Below are 25,513 nucleotides of genomic sequence, written 5' to 3'. Positions count from 1 at the left end.
TTAAATAAAGATAATTATAAAAAAAAAAAGAGGCTCTTTTTTTTGGTTTTTGTTTTTTCAGCCACATCCAGTGATGCTCAGGGGTTACTCTCGGCTATGCACTCAGAAATCACTCCTGGCTTGGGGGACCAGATGGGACGTTGGGTGATCAAACTGTGGTCCATCTTAGGTTAGCGCATGCAAGGCAGACAGACGCCTTACTGCTTAGCGTCACAGCTCCAGGCCCAAGAGGCTCTTTTTATTCTTTTATCACTGTCCCATGGAACTGGACCACTTACACAAAAGTATTAGAGCAAACAGATTGAGAGGTACGTGAGATGTGAAACTACCCTTCCCTATCTAACCTAAAATAACCCCACCAGAATGGCAATCTTTGCTTCCAAAATGTTTCAAATAGCATTGTCCTGGGAATGAGACCCCAGCCCAGTTTCCTTCCTGCTGTACTTTAGCTGGTGTGTCTAATATGTCCCCTACTCCCAAGGCTTGGTTTCTGCATCTCTATTCTGATGGGTTACAATAGATCTCTATAGACTGTTCCCTGCTCTTAACATTCACAATTGTGGATTTTATGTTATAGCCATAGCCCCAGTGGCTCTTCATTCCTGGCTCAGTGTATGGAGTTTGCTTCCAAGAGTGCTTGGGGGACCATGAGGTGCTGATGATAGAACTTGGGTCTCCCTCTTCCCTTTCAACTATCTTCCCAGTCCCCAAATTAATCTACCCCCAACCCCAGTTAATTCAATCTTTAATCTGAGGATGGATAGTCTTCCCAAGATATTTCGAATCACACGAAATGTACAATCAAATCACAGTACTTTGAAAAATATCCAAATAACATTTCAAAGATTCTGCTCTTTTTTTTTTTTTTACTGGCTTCTTTTCTGTGAACTTTTAATTTCTAACTATCAGCTACTAAAACACCAATGAATAAAAAATCAAACAGGCGGGACCGGAGAGATAGCATGGAGGTAAGGAGTTTGCTTTGCATGCAGAAGGATGATGGTTGGAATCCCGGCATCCCATATGGTCCCCTGAGCCTGCCAGGAGTCTTTTCTGAGCGTAGAGCCAAGAGTAACCCCTGAGTACTGCCGGGTGTGAATCCCCCCCCCAAAAAAAAATCGAACAGGCAAATAATTTTCTGAAACTTTGTGAACTCACACTAATAAATATCTGTAACATTAATGAATTCATCAGAGAACTAGCCTACAGACATGTAACTTGATCTACACATTTGCTGTTATAGCTAACACTACAGAAATAACATTTACAAGTAATCTGACAAGTATAATAGAAAAAGCTAGTATTAGAAAATAGAAATATTAAAAATAGACATTTTAATTTACCTTAATGGTCCACAAAGGGTAAGGCCAAAAAACCACAGGAGAGAAATGATACACCCAGCAACTGCATGTTTAAATATTTTGATCCACTATAAATAAAAAGAAACATCATCATCTAAAAATTCAGTTTTATATACATATATGCTTTGAGAACTATCTCAAAATATTCAGTAAGACAATGAAAGATAATGAGAAACAGATAAAGATAATGGTGCAATAAAATCAAAAGACTACATAATGTGGCATATTTTTTTTTTGTTTTGGGGTCACACTTGCAGGTCGGCCATGGTCAAAGCAAACACCCTGCTGCTGTGCTATCACTCTGGCCCCAATAAAGGCATATTCTAAAGTAAATTGACAATGTTAGGATTCCTTAACTCAATTTAAGTTTGCATGATAGGTAATATTGGATCTTGGAAAGTTTGTTTTCACCTTCTCACCGCCTTTTCTCAATTCCAGGAGTTGAAGCCAGGCTATACATGTGCAGAGTATGTGCCCTACCTTGCAGGCACATCTCTGATTCTTAGATTTTATTATCTCCAAAACACAATTTTCTCGCATACTCTTTCCTAAAATCACCCTGATCCAAGCTTGGAGTGCCTAATTTCTCTTCTTTTACTCTCTTTTGGTCCCCATCCCCCCTAGCTTCATCCTTCCCTTTATCCCATCATCCCTCCCTCCCCCACCCTCCTTTCCTTTCCTGTCCATCTGTGTCTCTCTCCCTCCAACTCTCCTTAGAATCTGACTCCTTTTTCAGTAAAACTATTTTACTTCACTAAAAATATAAAATTAAGGGGGCCGGGTAGGTGGCGCTGGAGGTAAGGTGTCTGCCTTGCAAGCGCTAGCCAAGGAAGGACCGCGGTTCGATCCCCCGGCGTCCCATATGGTCCCCCCAAGCCAGGGGCGATTTCTGAGCACATAGCCAGGAGTAACCCCTGAGCGTCAAACGGGTGTGGCCCAAACAAAACCAAAAAAAAAAAAAAAAAAAAAAAAAAAATATAAAATTAAAATTCTTACTAATTTGTTTTTGTTTTGGGTCACACCCAGCATGCATAGGAATTACTCTTGGCTCTGAGCTCAGAAATCACTCCTGGCAGGCTTAGACCATGTGGGATGCCGGGGATCAAACCCAGAACCGTCCTGGGTTGGCCACGTGCAAGGCAAACACCTTAGCGCTGTGCTATCACTCTGGCCCCAAAGTCTTACTAATTTATTTTTTTAACAAAAACATGTTTCAGTCTTTACATTTTCTCCTGTAAGCAATAGTCAGATTTTTTTTTGAATCATCTAGAAAAAGAGAAAAGCAGTTTAAAGTTTAAATATATTTAGGGGCCCGGAGAGATAGCACAGCGGCATTTGCCTTGCAAGCAGCCGATCTAGGGCCAAAGGTGGTTGGTTCGAATCCCGGTGTCACATATCGTCCCCCTGTGCCTGCCAGGAGCTATTACTGAGCAGACAGCCAGGAGTAACCCCTGAGCATCGCTGGGTGTGCCCCCCACACACAAAAAATACATATTTAGTCCTAGCAGAGCGGTAGTTTAAGATGAAGTTTAAAAATATTAGTTCTAGGGGCACAGCAGTAGGGCATTTGCCTTAGACACTGTAGATCCAGGACAGACCCAGGTTCAATCCCCAGTCTCCCCAGGAATAACTCCTGAGTACCACAGGGTGTCCCCCACCAAAAAATAAATAAATAAATCCTAGGGTCAGAGAGATAAGTACAGACTATGAGGCACTTAGCATATAGTGGGTTATATTTGTTTGTTTACAACTTGGTTTCACTCAAAACAAAGATCATTCCTGATTTCTTCTTGTCTGTTTACAACTTGGTTTCACCCAAAACAAAGAAACCAAGGAAGATCTTTGTTTTGGGTGAAACTAAGTTGTACACTGCGAACCAATAGTGAGGGACCCTAGTTTGATCCATAGTACTACCAAGAGAGATCCCAAAGCACTGAGCTAGGAGTAGCCTCTACTGTTGAGTGTGATCCAACACCCTCCCCACCAAACAAATTAATTCATTTTCTTTCTTTCTTTCTTTTCTTTTTTTTTTTTTTGGTTTTTGGGTCACACCGGCAGTGCTCCGGTTACTCCTGGCTAAATGCTCAGAAATCGACCCGGGTAGGCTTGAGGGACCATATGGGATGCCAGGATTTGAACCACCATCCTTCTGCATGCAAGGCAAATGCACTACCTTCATGCTATCTCTCCGTCCCCCAAAGGTTTCACTCTTAACTCACCTGGCGTTTGGTAATACTTTTTCCAGAAAACGGCTTTTGAAACAAAACCATAAAAAATGCAGTCCTGTGAATATTGAAACATTAACATTAATCAATCTCATATGTAAGTATAGACTGAAGTAACCACACTTTATTTATAAGAAATCTATGCTTTTATTGTTTGTGGATCCCACCAGCCTTGCTCAGGGCTTACTACAGGCTCTGCACTCAGGGACCACCTCTGGTGGGTTTGGAGGACCATTTAGGATGCCAGCGATCAAACCCAGGTCATCTGCATGCAAAATAAGCACCCTACTTGCTGCTCTCTCTCTCTCTCTCTTTTTTTTTTTTTTGTGGTTTTTGGGTCACACCCGGCAGTGCTCAGGGGTTATTTCTGGCTCTAGGCTCAGAAATTGCTCCTGGCAGGCACAGGGGATCATATGGGGCGCCGGGATTCGAACTAATGACCTCCTGCATGAAAGGCAAATGCCTTACCTCCATGTTATCTCTCCGGCCCCTTGCTGCTCTATTTCTGACCCCCAAAATTCTATGCTTAAAAATCCCCGTTTCCCTTAGTTGTTGATGTTGAAAAGATCAGGGGTTGCACTAGGTCTGGCTGTGGTACTTACAAATATTGGCAATGGTCTCTAGGGGTTGAATATTGGGCATTGCTGCTTACATAGGCAGTAGTGGTGCTCATCTAGTTTGTATTCCTTTAGTTGTAGTGCTTGGCAGATGTGCTCATGGGATCACACTCTTAGTGGAGTGCAAACAAGCTATGATTGTGGTGTTTGCCAGGGACATCTGCAATGCTCACTTATGTGCTCAACTGGGGGTCTTATGTCTGGACACGATGCTCAGACATCTTTTTGGCTGCATGTAGCCAGACACTTGCCTTCAATATCAGGGATCAGACAGCAGAGGTTCCGGGCTCTAAGAGCATTGCTTGAAATAAACAACACACAAAGGATATTTCTTGCTTTTAAGTCAGACCCAGCAAGGTAGGTACTCAGGGGCTACTCTGCTTGGCGCTTGGCAGTCACTCCTGGGGCTCCAGCATGCAAAGTACATGCACCAGGACACTAAGTTCGCTCCTGACTCTTAGAATCTGAACTCCAAACCTTAAGCTTTCAAAGCAGATAGATGCTCTAGGTCCCAGTACTATTATTACTCCAGATCCAAGACACTTATTTTAAATGAGCACTCCAGAAATAGCAAAATATGTTATTTTCTAGAGAAATTTTATAGAAGAACCATACTTATTTAAGTAAGGCTTCTATTGCAATGTTTTGAGAATTCCTATATTTTGGTAGCCATCTTTACAATCAGTTCACAAAGCACAAAATGGAAGGTGCCTCAGCATTCTTTCATTCTTTAACAAAAATAATTCATATTTTACCCCAAATTTGGTAACATCAAATTTTATTTTTTTCAATAACATCAAATTTTAAAATAACAGTATGAAGTACTGACATCTGACCCTACATTTATTTTTAAACTAGTTACATAAAATAACATAGAGTGGTGCTTCAATTTTCCTAATTGAGTCTCATTTCATAATTACTAAAATTATACTCACTAGAGCTTTTAACAATATTTGTTTGGGGGGAATATCTAGTGATACTCAGGACTTACTCCTCCCTCTGTGTTCAAGGGTTACTCTTGCGGTACTTAGGACCATATAGGGTGCAAGGGACCAAACTCTGATTGGCCAAATGCAAGGCAAGTGCTCTACACATTGCACTGTCTCTCCAGGCCCAAAATTTCTTTCTTTTTTTTTTTTTTTTGGTTTTTGGGCCACACCCGGTAATGCTCAGGGGTTACTCCTGGCTATGCGCTCAGAAGTTGCTCCTGGCTTGGGGGACCATATGGGACGCCGGGGGATCGAACTGTGGTCCGTCCAAGGCTAGCGCAGGCAAGGCAGGCACCTTACCTCTTGCGCCACCGCCCGGCCCCCCAAAATTTCTTAAAAATATATTTTCTTTTTACTTAGCTGAGTGGATGTGGGTTGGGTCACTCTCAGCAATGCTCAGGGTTTTTTTCTCGTACTGCACTCTTGAACACTTATGGCGGGCTGCTAACCTCAGGTACTCATTTTTGAAATAAATTATCAAATGCTTGCCAGGAGCAATAAAAGGAACAAAACATTCCATGCAGTATTTCCTAATGATATTCAGATAAAACAGGATCACTAAAAAGATGAAATAAGAAACATTAGTCAAGAAAAAATGACACTTACCCAAGTTTTAATATAAAAATAAACTGAACAATGTGAACTGCTTTTAGGAGATCATATGATTCAAAAAGTCCCACAGCCTTCAAAAATTTAGTGATGCATAGTAACACGATATATATCGTTAATCTGAAAAATATAAGCAAAAACAAGTCTCAGTATCGTTAAAACCCCGAGAACGGGTTTTCTTCTCCTTTATTAGACAGGTAACAGAAACCATAAATTCATATAAATAAAAATGAAACAGTACTAAAATTCTCACCAACTATACAACTGTTAACATTTTAATATCTGTATTTCAGAATCCTTTCATTGTGCATAAATGTATGTTACAAAGCCTCTTAAAATTTTAAAAACAACAGGGAGATAGTACAGAAGTTAGGGATTCCTGTGTACCTCAAGATCTCCCCTACTGGCGAAAGCACAGTGATCCCCAGCACTGCAGGGGTCCAGCTGCTCTGCATCTTCTGGCTCTACCCTTGGCTGTCAGTGTGCTAGAGTAATGTCTGAGTGCTAGAGTAATGCTGGGCATGGCACTCAGGTCTCTGGGAACTGCTTAGAAGGCCTCTGCCACCCCCAGCACCCTGAAAAAAGGGGACAAGATAAAATGAACAATTTCTCTAAAGGAATAAAGATAGAAATCTAGGGCCAGAGATAGGTATTAAGTGGCAGAACAGTACATGGATAGCGTACGTGAAGCCCCAAGTCTGATCCTGATATTATATTCCTTGTCCTAATTCAACATCCTACTCCCTATCAACAGCGCCAGTTGCACCCCATATTACAAAAATGAAAACCAAACTCCCTGATGAATCTAGAGGACTGTAATGTAGGAAGAAATACAAATGGGGAGGCCTTAAGTTTCCTCCTCCCCTGTTTTGCCAAGTGACAGCAGTAAGCATCATGGCTAAAAAGCCAAGTGACAGTAACTCTAGCCTGGAAAGGCTCTGGAATTGAAAGTACCTGCTACAGAGATCTGGAGAAATGAAGGCTCTTTGGTCAGTCTTACAATAATAGAACCAGATTCTTACCCAGTAAAATCAGGTAATCAAGAGAACATGAGCCTCAGGAAGGGTCCAGACATAAGGCTAAAGCCCTGATCTAAGAGCTTGAAGATTAAAAAAACGCTTCTTTTCTTGCCCCAGATTTCCCCTTCCCTCATTTAATATCAATATTCTAAGAGCCAGGCTTCAATCTCCTGACCAAAGAATCCTACTTTAGAGGAATCCACGAGGGGAAAAGTCCCTAAACAGCAGTCTTCTGTGTTTTTTTTTTTTTGGACTGGTAGGGAAGGAGAGTTAAGCGTAGTGCACACCTAGTCATTTAGTCTGCTAAACAGTTAGTCTATTATCAGCATAAAGCTTGGGAGTCATTCCATTTCCAGTGATACTGGAGTGTGAATGGAAATACAAGGACAGGAGTAGGTAATCCTAGTTCATGCTGCAGAGGAAAACAACTCACTTTCATTTACTAAGGGGGGAAGGTGAAGCATGGAAAGGGAGGCTAGTACAGGCTTGAGGCACTGACTGACCATATGGGCAAATCAAGGGAATCCAATGCACATTCCCAGGTTACAAATACATACTGGCTATTAACTAGTCTCACTCAAAGTAACATGGGTCTTTTTTTCATGATTTTTTTTTTTTTTTTGGTTTTTGGGCCACACCCGTTTGACACTCAGGGGTTACTCCTGGCTATGTGCTCAGAAATCGCCCCTGGCTTGGGGGGACCATATGGGACGCCGGGGGATCGAACCACGGTCCGTTCCTTGGCTAGCGCTTGTAAGGCAGACACCTTACCTCTAGCGCCACCTTCCCGGCCCCAACATGGGTCTTTTTTGTTTGTTCTTAGGCCACATCTTGGGTTAACTCCAGGGGTTATTCCTGGCTCTATGCTCAGATTCCTGCACTCAGGAATCACTCCTGGTAGGAATGCTGATGATCAAACCTGGCTAGCCCTGTGCAAGGTGAACACCCTAACCACTATACTTTCAGTCCGGCCCCAACCTGGGTCATCTTTTTGAGGAAGAATCTGAAATAGCCCTAGTTCTCTAAATTTGGGATGACTGAAATTTGTGTTTGGGCTCAAAACTGATTCTTGGATTTTGTCTCCTGCAGCAGTTCATAGATCTCCAATAAAAAAACAAGGGCTGGAGAGATAGCACAGCTGTAGGGTGTTTGCCTTGCACTCAGCCAACCCTGGATGGACTCCAGTTCAATTCCCGGCATCCCATATGGTCGCCCAAGCCTGCCAGGAGTGACTTCTGAGCACTGCAGGGTCTGACCCAAAACACAAACCAAACCAAACCAAACCAAAAAAAACCAACCAGGGGTGGGAGAAATAGCACAGTGGTAGGGTGTTTGCCTTGCACACAGCCAATCTAGGACAAATGTTGGTTTGAATCCCAGCATCCCATGTGGTCCCCCGTGCCTGCCAGGAGCAATTTCTGAGCAAAGAACCAGGAGTAACCCCTGAGTGTCGCTGGGTGTGCCGCCCCCCCCCCAAAAAAAAACCCAACAAGAACCAGTGTGTTCAAGTTCAATGATTCAATAAACATGTATGCTGTACTATGTAGGAGACACTATGTGGGGGTCTAGGATAATAAGATTCTCAGTTATGAGGTATGTAACTGGGAAAAAGTATTTAGGAAAAAACACGCTTAGTGTGTTAACACTGTTGTAACAATTAAGTGAGATACTGTATTCAAAGCATCCTGAACAAGGGGGCGGGAGGTGTTTAGCAAGTGTTTGCATGTCACCCTCTGCCTTTTCCAAACAGAAATTCTTTTTTTTTTGGTTTTTGGGCCACACCCATTTGATGCTCAGGGGTTACTCCTGGCTATGTGCTCAGAAATCACCCCTGGCTTAGGTGGACCATATGGGACACAGGGGGATCGAACCGCGGTCCGTCCTACGCTAGCGCTTGCAAGGCAGACACCTTACCTCTAGCGCCACCTTCCTGGCCCCCAAACAGAAATTCTTTAAAACAATCAGTATTTATGAACTCAGAAACAAAATACTACCCATAATTAAAAGATTTGTCAAATAGAATTTGTTGCAGATACACTAATTCTCTTTCTTGGATTTTGGGTCATACCCTGGGGTGCTCAGGGATTTCTCATGGCTTTGTACTAACTCTGGTGGGCTTCTGGGGTGCCAGGAATTTAATTTTGGTCCTCTATGTGCAAGGCAAGGGCCCTATCAGCTGTACTATAGCTCCAGTCCCTCCCTCCATTTTTTTTTTTTTTTTGGTTTTTGGGTCACACCTGGCAGCGCTCAAGGGTTACTCCTGGCTCTATGCTTAGAAATTGCTTCATATGGGACCATATGGGATGCCGGGATTCTAACCACGGTCCTTCCGCATGCAAGGCAAACGCCTTACCTCCATGCTATCTCTCTAGCTCCTCCCTCAATATTTTTTTTTGTTTGTTTTTGGGCCACACCCGTTTGATTCTCAGGGGTTACTCCTGGCTCTGCGCTCAGAAATAGCCCCTGGCTTGGGGGGACCATATGGGATGCCAGGGGATCGAGCTTGCAAGGCAGACACCTTACCTCTAGCGCCACCTTCCCGGCCCCGTCCTCCCTCAATATTTTTTAACTTACAGAAAGGCAACTCTTGGCCATCTGAAACCTCTTCAAAATCCAACCAGTCCAGGGCTGAAGTGATAGCACAGTAGTGGGAAGTCTGCTTTGCATGCGTCCAATCCTATATGGACCCTGGTTCGATTCCTGGAATTCCATATGGTCCCAAGCCTGCCAGGAGCAATTTCTGAGCGCAGAGCCAGAGTGCTGCCGGGTGTGACCCAAAAACCCAATACTCCTCCGCCAAAATCCAACCAGTCCAGAGATAAAGCTCAAGAAACTGAGCACATGCTTTGTATGTGGGAGTCCCAGGTCCCCTAGGACCTGAGAACACTCACTCCACCCCCTTCCCAGCACTAATCTGAATATCCCCACCCAAATGGTAACCCTCAAATGAAACAAAAGAGGAAAAAAAATCCAACCAGTCCCAGGTTGAATTTGATCTGCCAATGACAACAGCAATCCAGGAATCAAGCCATCCAAGTTCACAGATAAATTACAACAGCAAACCCTTTGACCTAGATGCCGCAACTAGTCAAGTGTCCCATTTACGTCTCTTCTCCAAGTACCTTTCATTCCCAGCATTAAGAGAAAGTTTTAACAGCATTCCCCCTCCATACTCCTAAACTTTTGTATTCTCTTTTTTTTTTTTTTTTTTTTTTTTGGTTTTTGGGTCCGGTGTGCATTCAGGGGTTACTCCTGGCTATGAGCTCAGAAATCGCTCCTTGCAGGCTCAGAGGACCATTTGGGATGCCGGGATTTGAACCACTGCCCCTTCTGCACGCAAGGCCAATTCCCTTACCTCCCTATCTCTCCGGCCCAACTTTTCGTATTTTCAAGAACATGGGCAGCATCTTATAAAAATCTGTGGTTATCGAGTTTAGGTAATTTAACAGATATGACACTCTAATCTGCTGTCCATAGTCCTTTTTCGTCAACTGACCTAGTACAATCCTTTATAGCACTGTTTTCCATTTACTCTGCCTGTTGCACTTAGCACTCCCACTTTAGCAAACAGTAACTGATATACTGTTATTTACATGTCAGTTACTAAAACACACACACACCAAAAATCAGAAATTGAAATGTCGGTAACCAAAACGCGATGGATTTGGATTGTTCCAGCACTTTAGGCGCTCTTTCCCTTCCCACAATGAAGTTCTAAAGTCTTCAGATTTCAAAAATCACCAAGGATAAATTCAAGAATGAGAAGAACAAAAACCCAAATCAACCCAAATGAAAGGCAATGAATACTGCTCCCGCTTAAGTTGCTGGGAGCTTAAGTTTGATGCCTTTGGGACATGACCCCACACATGTTCAGTTCAATAAGAGACAGTGCATAGAGTGGAAGAGAAGGATTTCACTTTTCTTTCTTTTTTTTTTTTTTTTTTTTTTTTTAGTTTTTAAGTCACACCGGCAGGGCTCAGGGGTCACTTCTGGCTCCATGCTCAGAAATCGCTCCTGGCAGGCTCGGGGGACCATATGGGATCCCGGGATTCGAACCATCGTGGTCCTTCTGCATGCAAGGCAAACACCTCACCTCCATGCTATCTCTCCGGCACCACGGGGGTTTCACTTTTAAGTCACTTTTTTGCACTGTGTGCTTGGGGGTTTTTCAAGGGGGGGGGGATGAAGACCACAACGAGTAGGCCGATCTTATGGAACAGGAAAGTCAACCCCCAAAAAGTTCAACTAGAGGATGGGGGAGAGGGGCTGTGTTTCTGGCGCGCGGGGTCCCCCCAACACACAGGTCCGTCACTTTGGGGCTTCTGGTCCAGAAGCAAGGTCGGTGACAGCTGGCTCGGAGGTCCCCGGCGGGACGAGAGGGAGTGCAGGCGCCCCTCCACCCGGCCAAGAAGAGCAAGGCCGCGAGCCAGGCACTCCGGGACCCGCACCCCGTCGGCAGGCAACTTCCCCCGGGCCAGCCTCGCAGCCCGGAGACCCGGAGCCGGCCCGCGTCCAGAGCGGGCAAGCAGGAGCCCGCCGAGCGGAGGGCAGGCAGCGGGGCGGAGGGAGCCGCTAGCCACCGGCCGTGCCGAGCCCCGGGTCCGTCCCGGGCGCAGGCGCAGTGGGCCCTCCGCCGGCCCCTTACCGAGCGCTGGGCACGTCCACCGGCCCCAGGCTGCCGCCGCCGCCGCCCCCGGCGGGCCCAGGGAGCACGTCCCCGCCGTAGGTCGCTTCCATCCCGGGCTCAGGAGACGCCGCCGCCGCTGCCCCTGCCGCGGGGTGGCCTCATGTCGGGCCGCTGCGGCGGAACCGCGGGGCGGGCGCGGGCGTCACTCCCCCATGGCCGGGCTCGGGCTCCGTCTCACCCGCGCGCCTGGACGACTAGGCCGGCGCCACTTCCGGTCAGCGGACGTTGCCGGGCCACGTCACCGGCCCCAGCGGCCCTCGCTCGCCCTGGCGCGCCCGCCCCGCGCCTGCGCACAGCTAACTGACTGGACGCACGCTGTCTTTAGGCTCCGCCCACCGCGGCGGCAGCCCCTGGGAGGGAGCGGCGTTGAGCGAGGCCTCCTCCTCGCGCCGTCCGGGTGCCTCGGTTCGGCTGCGCTCGCACCTGTCTCTCTCTGCAGCGCCACCTGTAGGCTGTCTGGGGGTACAACGGGATCTTAGAGCAGGTTACGCGGAGGAATGCCAGAAAAGGACAATGTGGATTTAAAACAGAATTTTACCCCACTGCTCAATTGGACTGGCTTTTAAAAAAACAAACAAACAAACAAACAACAAAATACTCCAAAATTTTAGAATTTGGGAATTAAATAATTAAATGATAATAATTTATTCTATATGATATATATTAATTATATAAATAATTAAAATTTAAATAGAATTTTAGAATTTGCAAATTCTAGAATTTCTTTTTAGTTGGGAGGGTTACACCGGCAGCATTAAGGAGTTACTCTTTTTTTTCTTTTTTTTCTCTTTATTTGAATATCCTGATTACATAAATGATTGTGATTAGGTTTCAGTCATGTAAAGAATACCCCCCTTCACCAGTGCAACATTCCCTCCACCAATGTCCCAAATCTCCCTCCATCCCACCTCATGCCCACCTGTACTCCAGACAGGCTTTCCAGTTCCCTCATTCATTCACTTGATTATGGTAGTTCTCTGTGTAGTTATATCTATAGCTGTACTCACCACTCTTTGTGGTGAGCTTCATGGAGTGAGCTGGTGTTCCAGCCCTCCTCTCATTGTCTCTGAGGATTGTTACAAAAATGACTTTTATTTTTCTTAAAACCCATAGATGAGTGAGACTATTCTGCGTCTCTCTCTCCTTCTGACTTATTTCACTCAGCATAATAGATTCCATGTACATCCATGTATAGGAAAATTTCATGACTTCATCTCTCCTGACGGCTGCATAATATTCCATTGTGTATATGTACCACAGTTTCTTTAGCCATTTGTCTGTTGAAGGGCATCTTGGTTGTTTCCAGAGCCTGGCTATTGTGAATAGTGCTGCAATAAATATAGGTGTGAGGAAGGGGTTTTTGTATTGTATTCTTGTGTTCTTAGGGTATATCCCTAGGAGTGGAATAGCTGGATCGAATGAGAGCTCAATTTCCAGATTTTGAAGGAACCTCCATATCGCTTTCCATAGAGGCTGTACTAGACGGCATTCCCACCAGCAGTGGATAAGAGTTCCTTTCTCTCCACATCCCCGCCAGCACTGATTGTTCTCATTCTTTGTGATGTGCGCCAATCTCTGCGGTGTGAGGTGGTATCTCATCGTTGTTTTGAAGGAGTTACTCTTGACTCTGCGTTCAGAAATCGCTCCTGGCAGGCTCGGGGGACCCTATGGGATGCCGAGATTCAAACCATCGTCCGCCCTGAATGGGCTGCGTTGCAAGGCAAACGCCCTACCGCTGTGCTATCTCTCCGGCCCCAAGAATTTCTTCTAATGTTGGGTTCTTTTGTTTCGTTTCGGAGGTGCTCAGGGGTTGCTTCTCGTTCTAGACTCAGAGATTACTCCTGGCGTGCTCGGGGGGATCCTATGGGATGCCAGGGATTGAACCCAGGTGGGCTGTGTGCAAGGCAAACAAACGCTCTATCAGCTGCACTATTTGTGCTGGCCCCTAAAGATGACTTTTAAACTATACTGCTTAATTTTGGCACATCGAGAGAATTATGCCAAGCAGGATTAGACCCGTTAAGGGCATTTTTCTAAAAATACCATCCCTTGCTAAAATGTTCGTCATTCTTGGGTCTGTTTCGCTTTAAATCTCGGCTTTGCTGCTTAGTCATATGTGTCATCTGGACTGTACTTTAATCTTTTCATTTTGTTTTATGTCATTTGGGGCCACACCTAGGGCTTCTCAGGGACTTTTCCTGGTTTAACGATCTGGATGACTTCTGATCATATTGAGGGATCATATGCAGTGTGGAGGACTGAACCAGAGTGGGTGGCATCAAAGATAAGCGCCTCAACCTCTGTATCCTTCCTCTACTTTCTGTACTTTAACATCTTATCTGTCAAGTAAGAATAATAATATCTATATCAGAGGGTGGATGGGAGAATATTATATATTAATATAAGAAGTTAATATGTAACTGGTATATAGCAGTCAGTAAACTGTAGCTATTTTTATTACTCGAGAAAATTTGGAGACGAATTTTTTCATTGAAATGGTGTTCTTGGGGCTGGAAAGATAGCATGGAGGTAAGGCGTTTGCCTTTCATGCAGGAGGTCATTGGTTCAAATCCCGGTGCCCCATATGGTCCCCCGTGCCTGACAGGAGCAATTTCTGAGCCTGGAGCCAGGAATAATCCCTGAGCACTGCTGGGTGTGACCCAAAAACCAAAAAAAAAAAAAAAAAAATGGTGTTCTGAGCTAGACCTTCTGCTTGCTGCTCCACCATCCCAGGTGAGGATTGCCTCTGGGTGACATCAATTGGGCTTATTCCAGACCAATAGGCTGAGCCCCTTCCTACCTGGTTGAGTCCCAGTAATCTCCACACATGATCTTTGCCATATTAAGGGCCAACATATGTGGCTGCACAGCTCCTAAAGTTTGTAGCTGCGTATGTGGTTTTGAGATAGACCCATCCACTCAGCAAAGAACAAGACAAGGGAAACTATTTTCCATCATTTTGTGAAGATGGGCAGAGAAGACAGAGAAAAACCTCTAGCTTAATTCTTCAGCATCTTCCAGGTTTGTAAGAGACAAAGACTCACCACAGTACATCAAGAACAGAAAACCAATGAAGAAAATATGTAGAAACCCACCAAACTCAATGAGTGAAAATGATATCACCAAAGACATACATAACCAGTAAGTCTTAGGTGTCTTTAGACACTATGATGTGGATGTTCAATAAGTTCAGAGAAACAATAGCAAAAAATAGTCAGCAAAACACAAAAAAGTATGAGAGTTGAAATGAAAAAACTACTACAGTCAGAAATCACAGAAATTAAGAAGATGGTAGGTAATATATAAAAAGTCAATAGAAGCTCTGAACAGCAGAAAAACAGAAATTTAGCAAAACATCAAGGAGCTCCAAGACAAGATTGAGGAAGCCACCAGAAATCAACTCTATTATGAACAGCTTTATAAATCATAGTGTTTCCATAAATCGTCCTTAAAAATTATTTTCTTTTTTACAGATCTGCTTAATGGATTTTACCCGCTTTGTAATAATGTTTCCAGGGTTTAGCAAAGGTGAAATTCTAAGGCAGAATTAAGCAAAATTCTAAATATTAATCACTTCAAAGAAGGAAAATGATGTTCTGAGCAGTGAAAAGTATGATTAGATTACAGTACTTTGTTTAATTTAACATACATGAAAAAACACAGTAACATAAAAACAAGAAATCACAATCTCGATGATGAGACTCATAATCTGCTCTGAAAAAATTTAGCAATCCGATAGCAAGGTATGTTAGCCACATTACACATGAAAGGTACAGATGCTAAGGTTCCCTAATTAAGGTAGGAAATAGGTTTAACTATAAAGGATTCACTGGAAAAAAAACTGGCCTAGAACTTAAATAAAATTTTGGGTATGGGAGAAAGGCATTGTGGGAGTACACATACTATGTTTGCTGTGTAGAACACAGGTGTCAAAATCTAAAAGTAAAGGGCTGAAGAAATAGCACGTGGGGTAAGGTACCTTGTGTATAGTGAATCCCGGTTTGATTCTTATTTTCTTTTTTTTGTTTTATTTTATTTTTGGTTTTTTGGGCCACACCCGGTGACGCTCAGGGGTTACTCCTGGCTATGCGCTCAGAAATCGCTCCTGGCTTGGGGGATCATATGGGATTCCTGGGGAATCAAATCACAGTCCATCCTAGGTTAGCGCATGCAAAGCAGACGCCCTACCGCTTGCGCCATAGCTTCAGCTCAAATTCTGATCCCTATTTTTTTTCTTTCTTTTCTTTTCTTTTCTTTTCTTTTCTTTTCTTTTCTTTTCTTTTCTTTTCTTTTTTTTTTTTTTTGGTTTTTGGGTCACACCCGGCAGCGCGCAGGGGTTACTCCTGGCTCAACGCTCAGAAATCGCTCCTGGCAGGCTCGGGGGACCATATGGGAAACCGAGATTCGAATCACCGACCTTCTGATTGCAAGGCAAATGCCTTGCCTCCATGTTATCTCTTTGGCCCACTGATCCCTATGTTCTTTCTTTAAAAATATTTTGGCCACAAGAGGCAGTTCTCAGGGTTTATATCTGGCTCTAGATTCAGGGATCATTTCTCACAGCTCTCAGAGGATTATATGTGGTTCCAGGATCAAACCTATGTCAGTCACAATCAAGAAATGCTGTACCGGGTAGGAAGAAAAAAAAAAAAAAAAAGAAATGCTGTACCAACTCTCCAGCCACTAAAATAGTATTCTTTAAAGGAATTTACATAAATGTGAAAAGAGGGAAAAAAAAAAAAAAAGAGAAAGAGAGATGTATGTTCAAGGGCATGAGGGAAAAAAATCAAGAGCAAACATCTCAGATTGACATGTACCATCTTCAGGGTAGAGAATGTGCCAGAAAAAATATTTTTTAAACTATAAATACATATTTTCTTTTTTTTTTTTTTTTTTTGGTTTTGGGCCACACCCTGTGGTGCTCAGGGGTTACTTCTGGCTGTCCTGGCTGTCTGCTCAGAAATAGCTCCTGGCAGGCACGGGGGACCATATGGGACACTGGGATTCGAACCAACCACCTTTGGTCCTGGATCGGCTGCTTGCAAGGCAAACGCCGCTGTGCTATCTCTCCGGGCCTATAAATACATATTTTCTTATTTGAAGTAGGTAATAAAGTTATATTGGTAGCAATTTTGTGTGTGTACGTGTGTGTGTGTGCGCGCGCGCGCGTGCGCGTGTTTTGGGCCACACCCAATGATGCTCAGGAGTTACTCCTGGCTATGCACTCAGAAATCACTCCTGGCAGGTTCAGGGGACCATATGGAATGCTGGGGATCGAACCCATGTCCATCTGGGTCAGCTGCATGTAAGGCAAATGCCCTACCACTGTACTACCACTCACGCCCTGGTGTTAAAATTTTTGTTAGGGCCCAGAATGGTGGTGCAGCTGTAGGGCATTTGCCTTGCATGCAGCTGACCTAGGATAGATCTCAGTTAGATCCCTCAGTGTCCCATATGGTTCCCCAAGCCAGGAGTGATTTCTGAGCAAGTAGCCAAGAGTAACCCTTGAGTGTCACCTGGTGTAGCTCAAAAAAACAAAACAAAACAAAACAAAACAAAATTTAAGTTAAAAACATTTTATTGAAGAGATATTGGTTTACAGTGTCACATAGCTTTTATCTATAGCTTTTTGTTTTATTTTGTTTTGGGGCCATATCTGGTGGCGCTCAGGAATTACTCCTAGCTCTGCACTCAGAAATTGCCCCTGGCAGGCTGGGGGCCCATAAGGGATGCTGGGGACCGAATCCAGATCTGTCCCGGGTTGGCCATATGCAAGGCAAACAAAAAAAGCTTTTCTGTCTCTCTGGCACCTTTTTTTTTTTTTTGTTTTGTTTTGTTTTTTGTTTTTTGGGTCACACCCAGAAACTCTCAGGGGTTACTTCTGGCTTTGGGGGAATCATATGGGATGCCGGGATTCGAACCACCGTCCTTCTGCAAGCCAGGCAAACATCCTACCTCCATGCTATCTCTCTAGCCCCAAGGCTCCCTTGTTTTTTAATTAAGATACTGTGATTTGGGGCCGGAGAGCTAGCATGGAGGTAAGGCATTTGCCTTTCATGCAAAAGGTCGATGGTTCGAATCCCAGCATCCCACATGGTTCCTTGAGCCTACCAGGAGCGATTTCTGAGCATAGAGCCAGGAGTAACTCCTGAGCGATGCTGGGTGTGACCCAAAAACAAAAACACAAAACAAAACAAAACAACAAAAAAAAAGATACTGTGATTTACAAAGTTGTTCATAATAAAATTATTTCAGTTATACAATGTTCTAACACCAATCTTACCATCAATGTCCTTCTTTCCAATGTCCCTAGAACAGGGGTCTCAAACTCCCGGCCCGCGGGCCATTTGCCGCCCTCTGTACATTTTGTGGCCTGTGGCCGGCCTTCAAATATCTCAGTATCCGCGATTATTCACTTACCGAATAATCGCAATAAAAATCGCATTAGTAAGAAAAAATCGCATTAAACATTCGCATACCCTGAGCAGTTCCGTTCAGAGTATGCAAATGTTTAATGCGATTTTTTGTGTTTTTTTTTCTTACTAATGCGATTTTTTATTGCAAATATTCGGTAAGTGAATAATCACGGATACTTTGTGCCTAGCGCAGAGGTCATTTCCACTGCTCCTGCCTGCTGTCCCTTTCATTATCGGAGGCCGAAGGGAGAGAAATTTATTACAGAATTAGATTTTGTCATACCTTCATTATGACTTCATCAAAACCTGCAGTGAAGAGAAAGATTGATGACGAGCACAGACAATTTCAGGAAAAGTGGGAGACGCAGTATTTCTTTGCTAAGCACAGGGGCATCCCTACATGTCTTATTTGCTCAGAGAAAGTTGCAGTGCTCAAGGAATACAACTTGAAATGTCATTATTCAACTAAACATGCAGAGGAATGTGCAAAATATCAAGGAAATGAGAGAGCCAAGCGAGTTGCCAGTCTTAAAGCATGTCTAATGAGGCAACAAGATTTCTTCAAGAAAGCAACCAAAAAGAATGTTGCATCAGGGCCCGGAGAGATAGCACAGCGGTGTTTGCCTTGCAAGCAGCCGATCCAGGACCAAAGGTGGTTCGTTCGAATCCTGGTGTCCTATATGGTCCCCTGTGCCTGCCAGGAGCTGTTTCTGAGCAGACAGCCAGGAATAACCCCTGAGCAACGCCAGGTGTGACCCAAAAACCAAATAAAATAAAATAAAATAAAAGAATGTTGCATCAGTCGAAGCTAGTTATATGGTTAGTGAGATGATTGCTAAGGCAGGGAAACCATTCACAGAAGGAGAGTTTGTTAAAAAATGCATGTTACAGGCTGCAAGTATTATCTGTCCAGAAAAGAAAGGTCAGTTTAGCAAAATCAGCCTTTCTGCCAACACTGGCAGAGAGCATTTCTGACATGTCAAGTGACATTTATCATCAACTGTGTGAGAAAGCCAAATGTTTTGATTCATACTCAGTTGCTCTTGATGAGGGCACAGATATAACAGACACTGCACAGCTCACAATTTATGTCTGTGGTGTTGATTGCAATTTTGAATTGACAGAGGAGCTGCTCACAATAATTCCAATGCATGGTCAGAACACCGCTAATGAGATATTTCGGCATCTGTGTGATGCCATTGAGAATGCAGGTTTGCCATGGAAGAGGTTTGTTAGAATAATAACCAATGGAGCGCCATCGATGACAGGGAGGAAAAATGGACTGGTGGCACTTGTTCAAAAAAACTTGAAGAAGAGGGTGTAGAGAAGGCCATTGCTCTTCATTGCATTATCTATCAGCAGGCCCTTTGCAGTAAATGCCTGCCGTGTGACAATGTGATGTCTGTTGTTGTGAAATTCATCAATCAAATCAGATCCAGAGGCTTAAAGCACAGGAGGTTCCGTGCTTTTTTAGAGGAAATGGAGTCAGAATATGGAGATGTGCTCTATTTCACCAAGGTACATTGGCTCAGCAGGGGAAATGTCCTGAAAAGATTTTTTGAGTTGAGAGAAGAAGTGAAAGCCTTCATGGAGAAGGATGGGAATGCTGTTTCTGAGTTGAGTGATCACAAATGGCTCATGGACTTAGCTTTTCTTGTTGACATCACACATAAGCTGAATGTACTAAACAAGATGTTACAAGGCCCGGGGCAGCTTAGCAGTGCTGCCTATGACAACGTGAGAGCATTCTCCACAAAACTAGTGTTGTGGAAATCCCAGCTCTCTCAGACAACCCTTTGCCATTTCCCAGCATGCAAGGAACTGTGGATGCAGGCATTTCATTTAGTGGTGAGAAATATGTTGATGCTATTTTTAAGCTAGAGAAGGAATTTGATCACAGATTTGCAGACTTCAAAAAGCACAGAGCCACTTTCCAAATTTTCCTTTCCAAAGGACCCCTTCTCCTTTGATGTGCAAGATGCCCCTCCTGTGCTTCAAATAGAGCTCGTTGACCTGCAAAGCAACTCTGATCTCAAAGCCAAGTTCAGGGAGATTAGTGGAAAAGCAGACATGCATGGGCAATTTTTGAGAGAATTGCCCCCAGCTTCCCTGAGCTTTCCCAAATGTTCAAGCGCACCATGTTCCTTTTTGGGAGCACATATTTGTGTGAAAAGTTATTCTCCACATTGAACTTCAATAAGTCAAAGTACAGATCTAGACTTAATGATGATCATCTTCAAGCCATACTGAGGGTCTCAACTACTTCCTCACTAAAGCCAAATGTGGTTCAGATTTGTGAGAAGAAGCACTGTCAAGTCTCTGGCAGCAAGGAATAGGCAAAAGATGCCATGTTCAGAAGAACTGTTCATGATCTTCACTCAGTGTTTTATTCATGTTCAGAAGAAATAATTAAAACTGTTAATGATGATGTTTGAGGACTTTTTTTTGTGTGAAATCCCTTAAGCGGCCCTGCCTCACCCCGACTTTGTGTCCTGCGGCCCCCAGCTAAATTGAGTTTGAGACCCCTGCCCTAGAATCTCTTTCCCATTCAACCTGTATCTTTGTCAGACATCTAACAAATTTATTTTGTATTTTATCCCCCCAGTAAAAAAATAAAACAAATTTACTTTATATTACTTGCTCTAAACAAAACTTAGAGATGTCTTTCTATAACAACTACTATATTCTTCATTTAGGATTATAGCAGTTTTCTCACTTCTGCTCTTTTATTTTCTTGTGCTTAGCTGACTACCTGTGCCTTAGTTTCTTTGAGTTCTTAGCATTGATAATGCTGAAGGATTTACTGATCTGGTTGGTGCTTGTGTTTCTGGTGATATTGTTTAACTTGTTGAACTTAATGAACTTCTGCATGATACCCTCAGGTTCCATCTATGGTGTAGCAGAATGCAAGAGTTCATATATTTGTAAAACTTCCTAGCAGTGGGGTTGGGGGAAGGATCTTGGTCAACAATAGTTCCTTAAGGCATTCATGCAAGCCTGACTTTTGCTCAGTCCTTTGAACTCTCTCCTCAGACCTTCTTTATTATATGTTATATTCTTTTTTTGTTTGTTTGTTTGTTTTGTTTGTTTTTGTTTTTGGGCCACACCTGGCTGTGCTCAGGGGTTACTCCTGGCTGTCTGCTCAGAAATAATTCCTGGCAGGCATGGGGGACCATATGGGACACCGGGATTTGAACCAACCACCTTTGGTCCTGGATCGGCTGCTTGCAAGGCAAACACCGCTGTGCTATCTCTTCGGGCCCATATGTTATATTCTTATACTATTTATTAACATGCAATAACTTAAATTTTATTTATATTCAAGTTTCAGGCATACAATATTCCCACCTCAACCCACAACCAGGGTCAACTTCCTTCCATCAATTTCTTTTTCATCCTTTTCTTTTTAAAATTGGATCACACTTGGAAGTGCTCAGTGATATGCTCACTACATAAGGGGGACCCTTATGTAGGGGCTTGAACCTAGACCAGCTTAGCGTGTAAGGCAAGTGCCCTACTCACTATACTGTCTCTCTAGCCTACACCCACTTTTTTAAAAAAATAGCTGAGGGGCTGGAGCCTAGTAGAGTGGGTAAAGCATTTGCCTTGCATGTAGCCTACTGGGGCTTGATCCCTGGGTATCACACATGGTCCTTTGACAGGAGTAACCCCTAGATTAATTAATGTGGCCCCAAAATAATAAGAAACAAAAATAAGTAGCCGAGTAGAATTCCACTGTGTATATGTACCATTGCTTCGGCTTCTTAGTTGATCTTCAAATGAGTAATCAATAAGGTACAGACAGGATCTATTTTGTTTGTTCTTTTTAATCTTTTTTTTTTTTTTTTGAGCCACACCTGGCGGTGCTCAGGGGTTACTCCTGGCTGTCTGCTCAGAAATAGCTCCTGGCAGGCACGGGGGACCATATGGGACACTAGGATTTGAACCAACCACCTTTGGTCCTGTATTGGCTGCTTGCAAGGCAAACGCCGCTGTGCTATCTCTCCAGGCCCATGTTCTTTTTAATCTTAAGTTATTTGGTTAGACTGTACAGTGCTCAGGGGCTACTCCCAGCCTTTTTTCTTGGGGGGTAAATCCAGGCTGTGCTCAGTGGAACTTTTGGTGTCAAAGATCAGATCTATATTCTAAGCATATTCTCAGCCATCTATCTCTCTGACCCAGGATATCAGTTCTGATTTAATAATGCATGATTACTAAGCCTAAGCAACTTTTTCTCATGTTATGATCTATTCTGTTATGGTGAATATATTTCTAATTATTCAGCCTGATGGCACTGATAAGATATTTTAAAGTCAATCTCCTTTTGAAGGTGAGTGTTTGGGCCATAGCTGGTGGTGCTCAGGGTTTACTCCTGGCTGATCCAGAGATCACTCCTGTTGGTGCTCTGAAGACCATAAGAGGTTCCAGAGATCAAAATGTGGTCAACACCTGAAAGGCAAGTGCATTAACACCTGTTAATATCTCTCTAGCCCAAAGACAATGTATTTGAGTACATGTCTCTGCTAGGTTGAAAGTCAATAATATTTTTGCTATCTGAGAAAGGAAGAATATTATGTCTTTGGTCCCAATTCTAAAATAGATGATACCATCAGCACTCAGCCCCTGTGGCCTGATGCTCAGCTATGCTTAGCTTGCTGTTGTTCGTCTTTCTTTAAAAGAAAGACAGGAGCCATATGTTCACAGAGAATGATTTCAGGGAAGATGTCTTCCCTCTCTGACACCCAACATTCTGTGTGCATCAACCCTGAATGTGGTTTCTTCCCACTCTGTGAACAGAGGAAAGGCCTGCACATTCCACCCTTCCTGACCATCACTCAGGAAGCTTCGTCCTTCCCATATACCGGAAGTTATAAATGTGTGTTGGATGGATACAAAGGCCAAGTATTCACTATTAGACAGGGCTAAAATGGGAGGCCATATGCCAAAATACCTGCTGGGAATCAAGATTTTGGGATGGAGAACAGACTCAACACTCCAATGAACTGTATTTCTCTTCCTGCTTCTCCTTCTCTTCTCCTCTTCCTCCTTCTCCTCATCTTCCTCCTCCTCACTGGCAGAACTAAGGTCTTACTCTGTTTTGCAATCAAGATTGTACTTTTAATTATTCCTTGGGATTTTTTTTTTAGTCTAGATTACCTCCAAAAAGCAGCACTGGATTTTCTTGAACCTATATAATGGACAAGAGCAAGTTTTATTGTACTTTCAGCTTCATTTTTTAGTTTTATATTTTAAGTGTAGCAAGATAGTTTTTATTGAATAAAACTTACTAGAATTATGTGAGGGGAAGAAAGAGAGGAATGTGTTCAAGAGAGAAGATGGACTTCTCCAGAGTAGGAAAAAAAAAAAAAAACAGCAAAAAGATACAGGGACAAGTAAGCCAGATATGTGTTCAAGAGAGAACCCGGGTCTGAGAGAGCAAACCCGAATCAGCTGCTTTAAAGGAAATCCAGCAAAGGCCTGGATAAACTGAGCTAAAATTCCCTGGACACTCACTTCACCAAGGGACCTGAGGCAGATCATGTTAATCCAGTTCTAATCATCATGTAGGTTTCTCATTCCTTCCACTTAACAGACCTTTGCTCAGAACATGAGTAATAAATTCTGCCCTCAGAAAAAAGGAGAGGAGGAAGTGCTGAAACCACTAGAGGACGATCTAATACAACACAATTCAGTGTGAGTTTACAAAGTGCCTGATGCAAAAAGGCTGGAAAGAGGCAAGGAATAGCTAGGGAAGAGAGTAGGTTTGTAGTTTTTCTCTAGAGTTTTACTGTCAAGTGAAAACAGAGCATTCTCCTCTCCTGTTCACAGGATAGTTGGAGGTGACATTTCTCACACCTGTACAATAATATGGTTTTTACCTCTCTGTGCTCAGCATCTCCTCCTGTTCAGATATGTTGCCTTTACTTCCTTGTGTGCTGGTAGCTTTGGATAGTTTTTATACATTCAGGTTTATTCAGAGGTAGATGTTCTAAGAATTTATAATAAGTTCTTTTTTGGGGGGAGGACAGTTGGGCACATTCCATGGTGCAATGCCAGGAATTGAACTGGGATTAGCTGTATGCAAGAGTGGCTTTACTTCTGTTCTATCACTCACAGTCATACTAATCAGTTATTTAGTAATTGATTTGGCTTTTTTTGTGGGGGGTCACACCTAGTGCTTGGGACTTACCATTGACTTTGAGCTTAGAGGTTACTCCTAGTGGTGTTGGGGAAACCATCTGGGATATTGGAGATTAAACTTGTCAGCTATATGCAAAGCAAGTATCCTACCTGCTGTACTATAGCTCTGGTTGCTCCTACTGAACTTATGTAATGTGCTTTACTTTCTACTGTATCTTTCACTCTTCTGATTTCTTCACACTGTGAGTATTAGAATTTATTTTATTTTATTGGTTAACTTTATTTAAACAACATAGCTTACAAAGTTGTTCATAATACAGTTTTTAAAAATAATTTCTTTATTTGAGCACTGTGGTTGTAAAAGTGTTTGTAGTTGGGTTTCAGTCATAGAATGACCACACCCCTTCACCAGTGAAACTTTCCCACCACCAATGTTCCCCATTTGTTCCCCATTTTCCTCTTCCCCTCCCCCTACTTGTCTTTGAGACAGGCATTCTATTTCTCTCTCTCTCTCTCTCTCTCTCTCTCTCTCTCTCTCTCTCTCATTGTCATGATAATTGTCAGTGCAATTATTTCTCTAACTGAGCTCACCACTCTTTGTGGTAAGCTTTATATCATGGGTTGATCCTTCTGGCCTTCATCTCTACACTCTCTGGGTATTATTACCATATCAGTACAATTGTTTTGGGTAGTCAATGTTCCAACACCAATCGCACCACCAGTGTGATTTTTCCATCTACCATTATCCCTAGTAACCCCTCTCCCCAAGTTTCCCCCCTTAGCAGGCACAAAATAATTTATATAAATTTTATTATATAACAATTAATTATATTTGTTACAACAAAATGACTAGTGACATTATTGAAAAGTACTTCAGTAAAAGAACACTTGCATGGGGCCAGGAAGGTGGCGCTAGAGGTAAGGTGTCTGCCTTGCAAGCGCTAGCGTAGGACGGACCTCGGTTCGATCCCCTGGCGTCCCATATGTTCCCCCCAAGCCAGGGGCGATTTCTGAGCGCATAGCCAGGAGTAACCCCTGAGCGTCAAATGGGTGTGGCCCAAAAACCAAAAAAAAAAAAAAAAAAAAGAACACTTGCAAAAATTGTTATATCTCATAATGGGATCACTAATTTCATTCCTTGAGGGTTTGTTGCGCTTTTTGTTGCTAGTTGAGTCTTCTGTGTTGTTTTTGCTTATTGTTCTTAGTTGACTTTTCCCATCTAATTTGCTGTGCTTCTAATGGGTTGACAGTAATGTGGATTTGGGGGGGGGGGGAGGGTCACACGCAGCGGTGCTCAGGAGTTACTCCTGGCTCTGTGCTCAGAAATCATTCCTGGCAAGGCACAGGGGACCATATTGGATGCCAGGATTCGAACCACCGTGTGCCCTGTGTTGGTCGTGTGCAAGGTAAACACCTTACCACTGTGCTGTCACTTCTGCCCCAGTAATG

At 43.4% G+C, this 25,513-nt stretch overlaps 1 protein-coding gene across 1 annotated transcript in view; it reads right to left on the bottom strand.

The window, feature by feature from the left end:
- The window catches only part of SLC30A5 (solute carrier family 30 member 5), a 36,144-nt gene extending 24,538 nt beyond the window's left edge, over nt 1-11,606 (bottom strand). The window contains exons 1-4 of the mRNA XM_049768756.1: nt 11,466-11,606; nt 5,799-5,921; nt 3,581-3,644; nt 1,344-1,429 (exon numbers count right to left, since the gene is read on the bottom strand). Of these exons, the coding sequence (XP_049624713.1) occupies nt 1,344-1,429; nt 3,581-3,644; nt 5,799-5,921; nt 11,466-11,557 (365 nt within the window). The 5' untranslated portion in view covers nt 11,558-11,606. The remainder of the gene's footprint in view (nt 1-1,343; nt 1,430-3,580; nt 3,645-5,798; nt 5,922-11,465) is intronic.
- Between the last annotated feature and the right edge of the window lie 13,907 nt (nt 11,607-25,513).

Source organism: Suncus etruscus, chromosome 2, assembly GCF_024139225.1.
Source record: "Suncus etruscus isolate mSunEtr1 chromosome 2, mSunEtr1.pri.cur, whole genome shotgun sequence".
Taxonomy (NCBI): Eukaryota; Metazoa; Chordata; class Mammalia; order Eulipotyphla; family Soricidae; genus Suncus; species Suncus etruscus.
The sequence above is the reverse complement of the archived record's forward strand: the minus strand, read 5'-3'. Positions and strand labels throughout refer to the sequence as shown.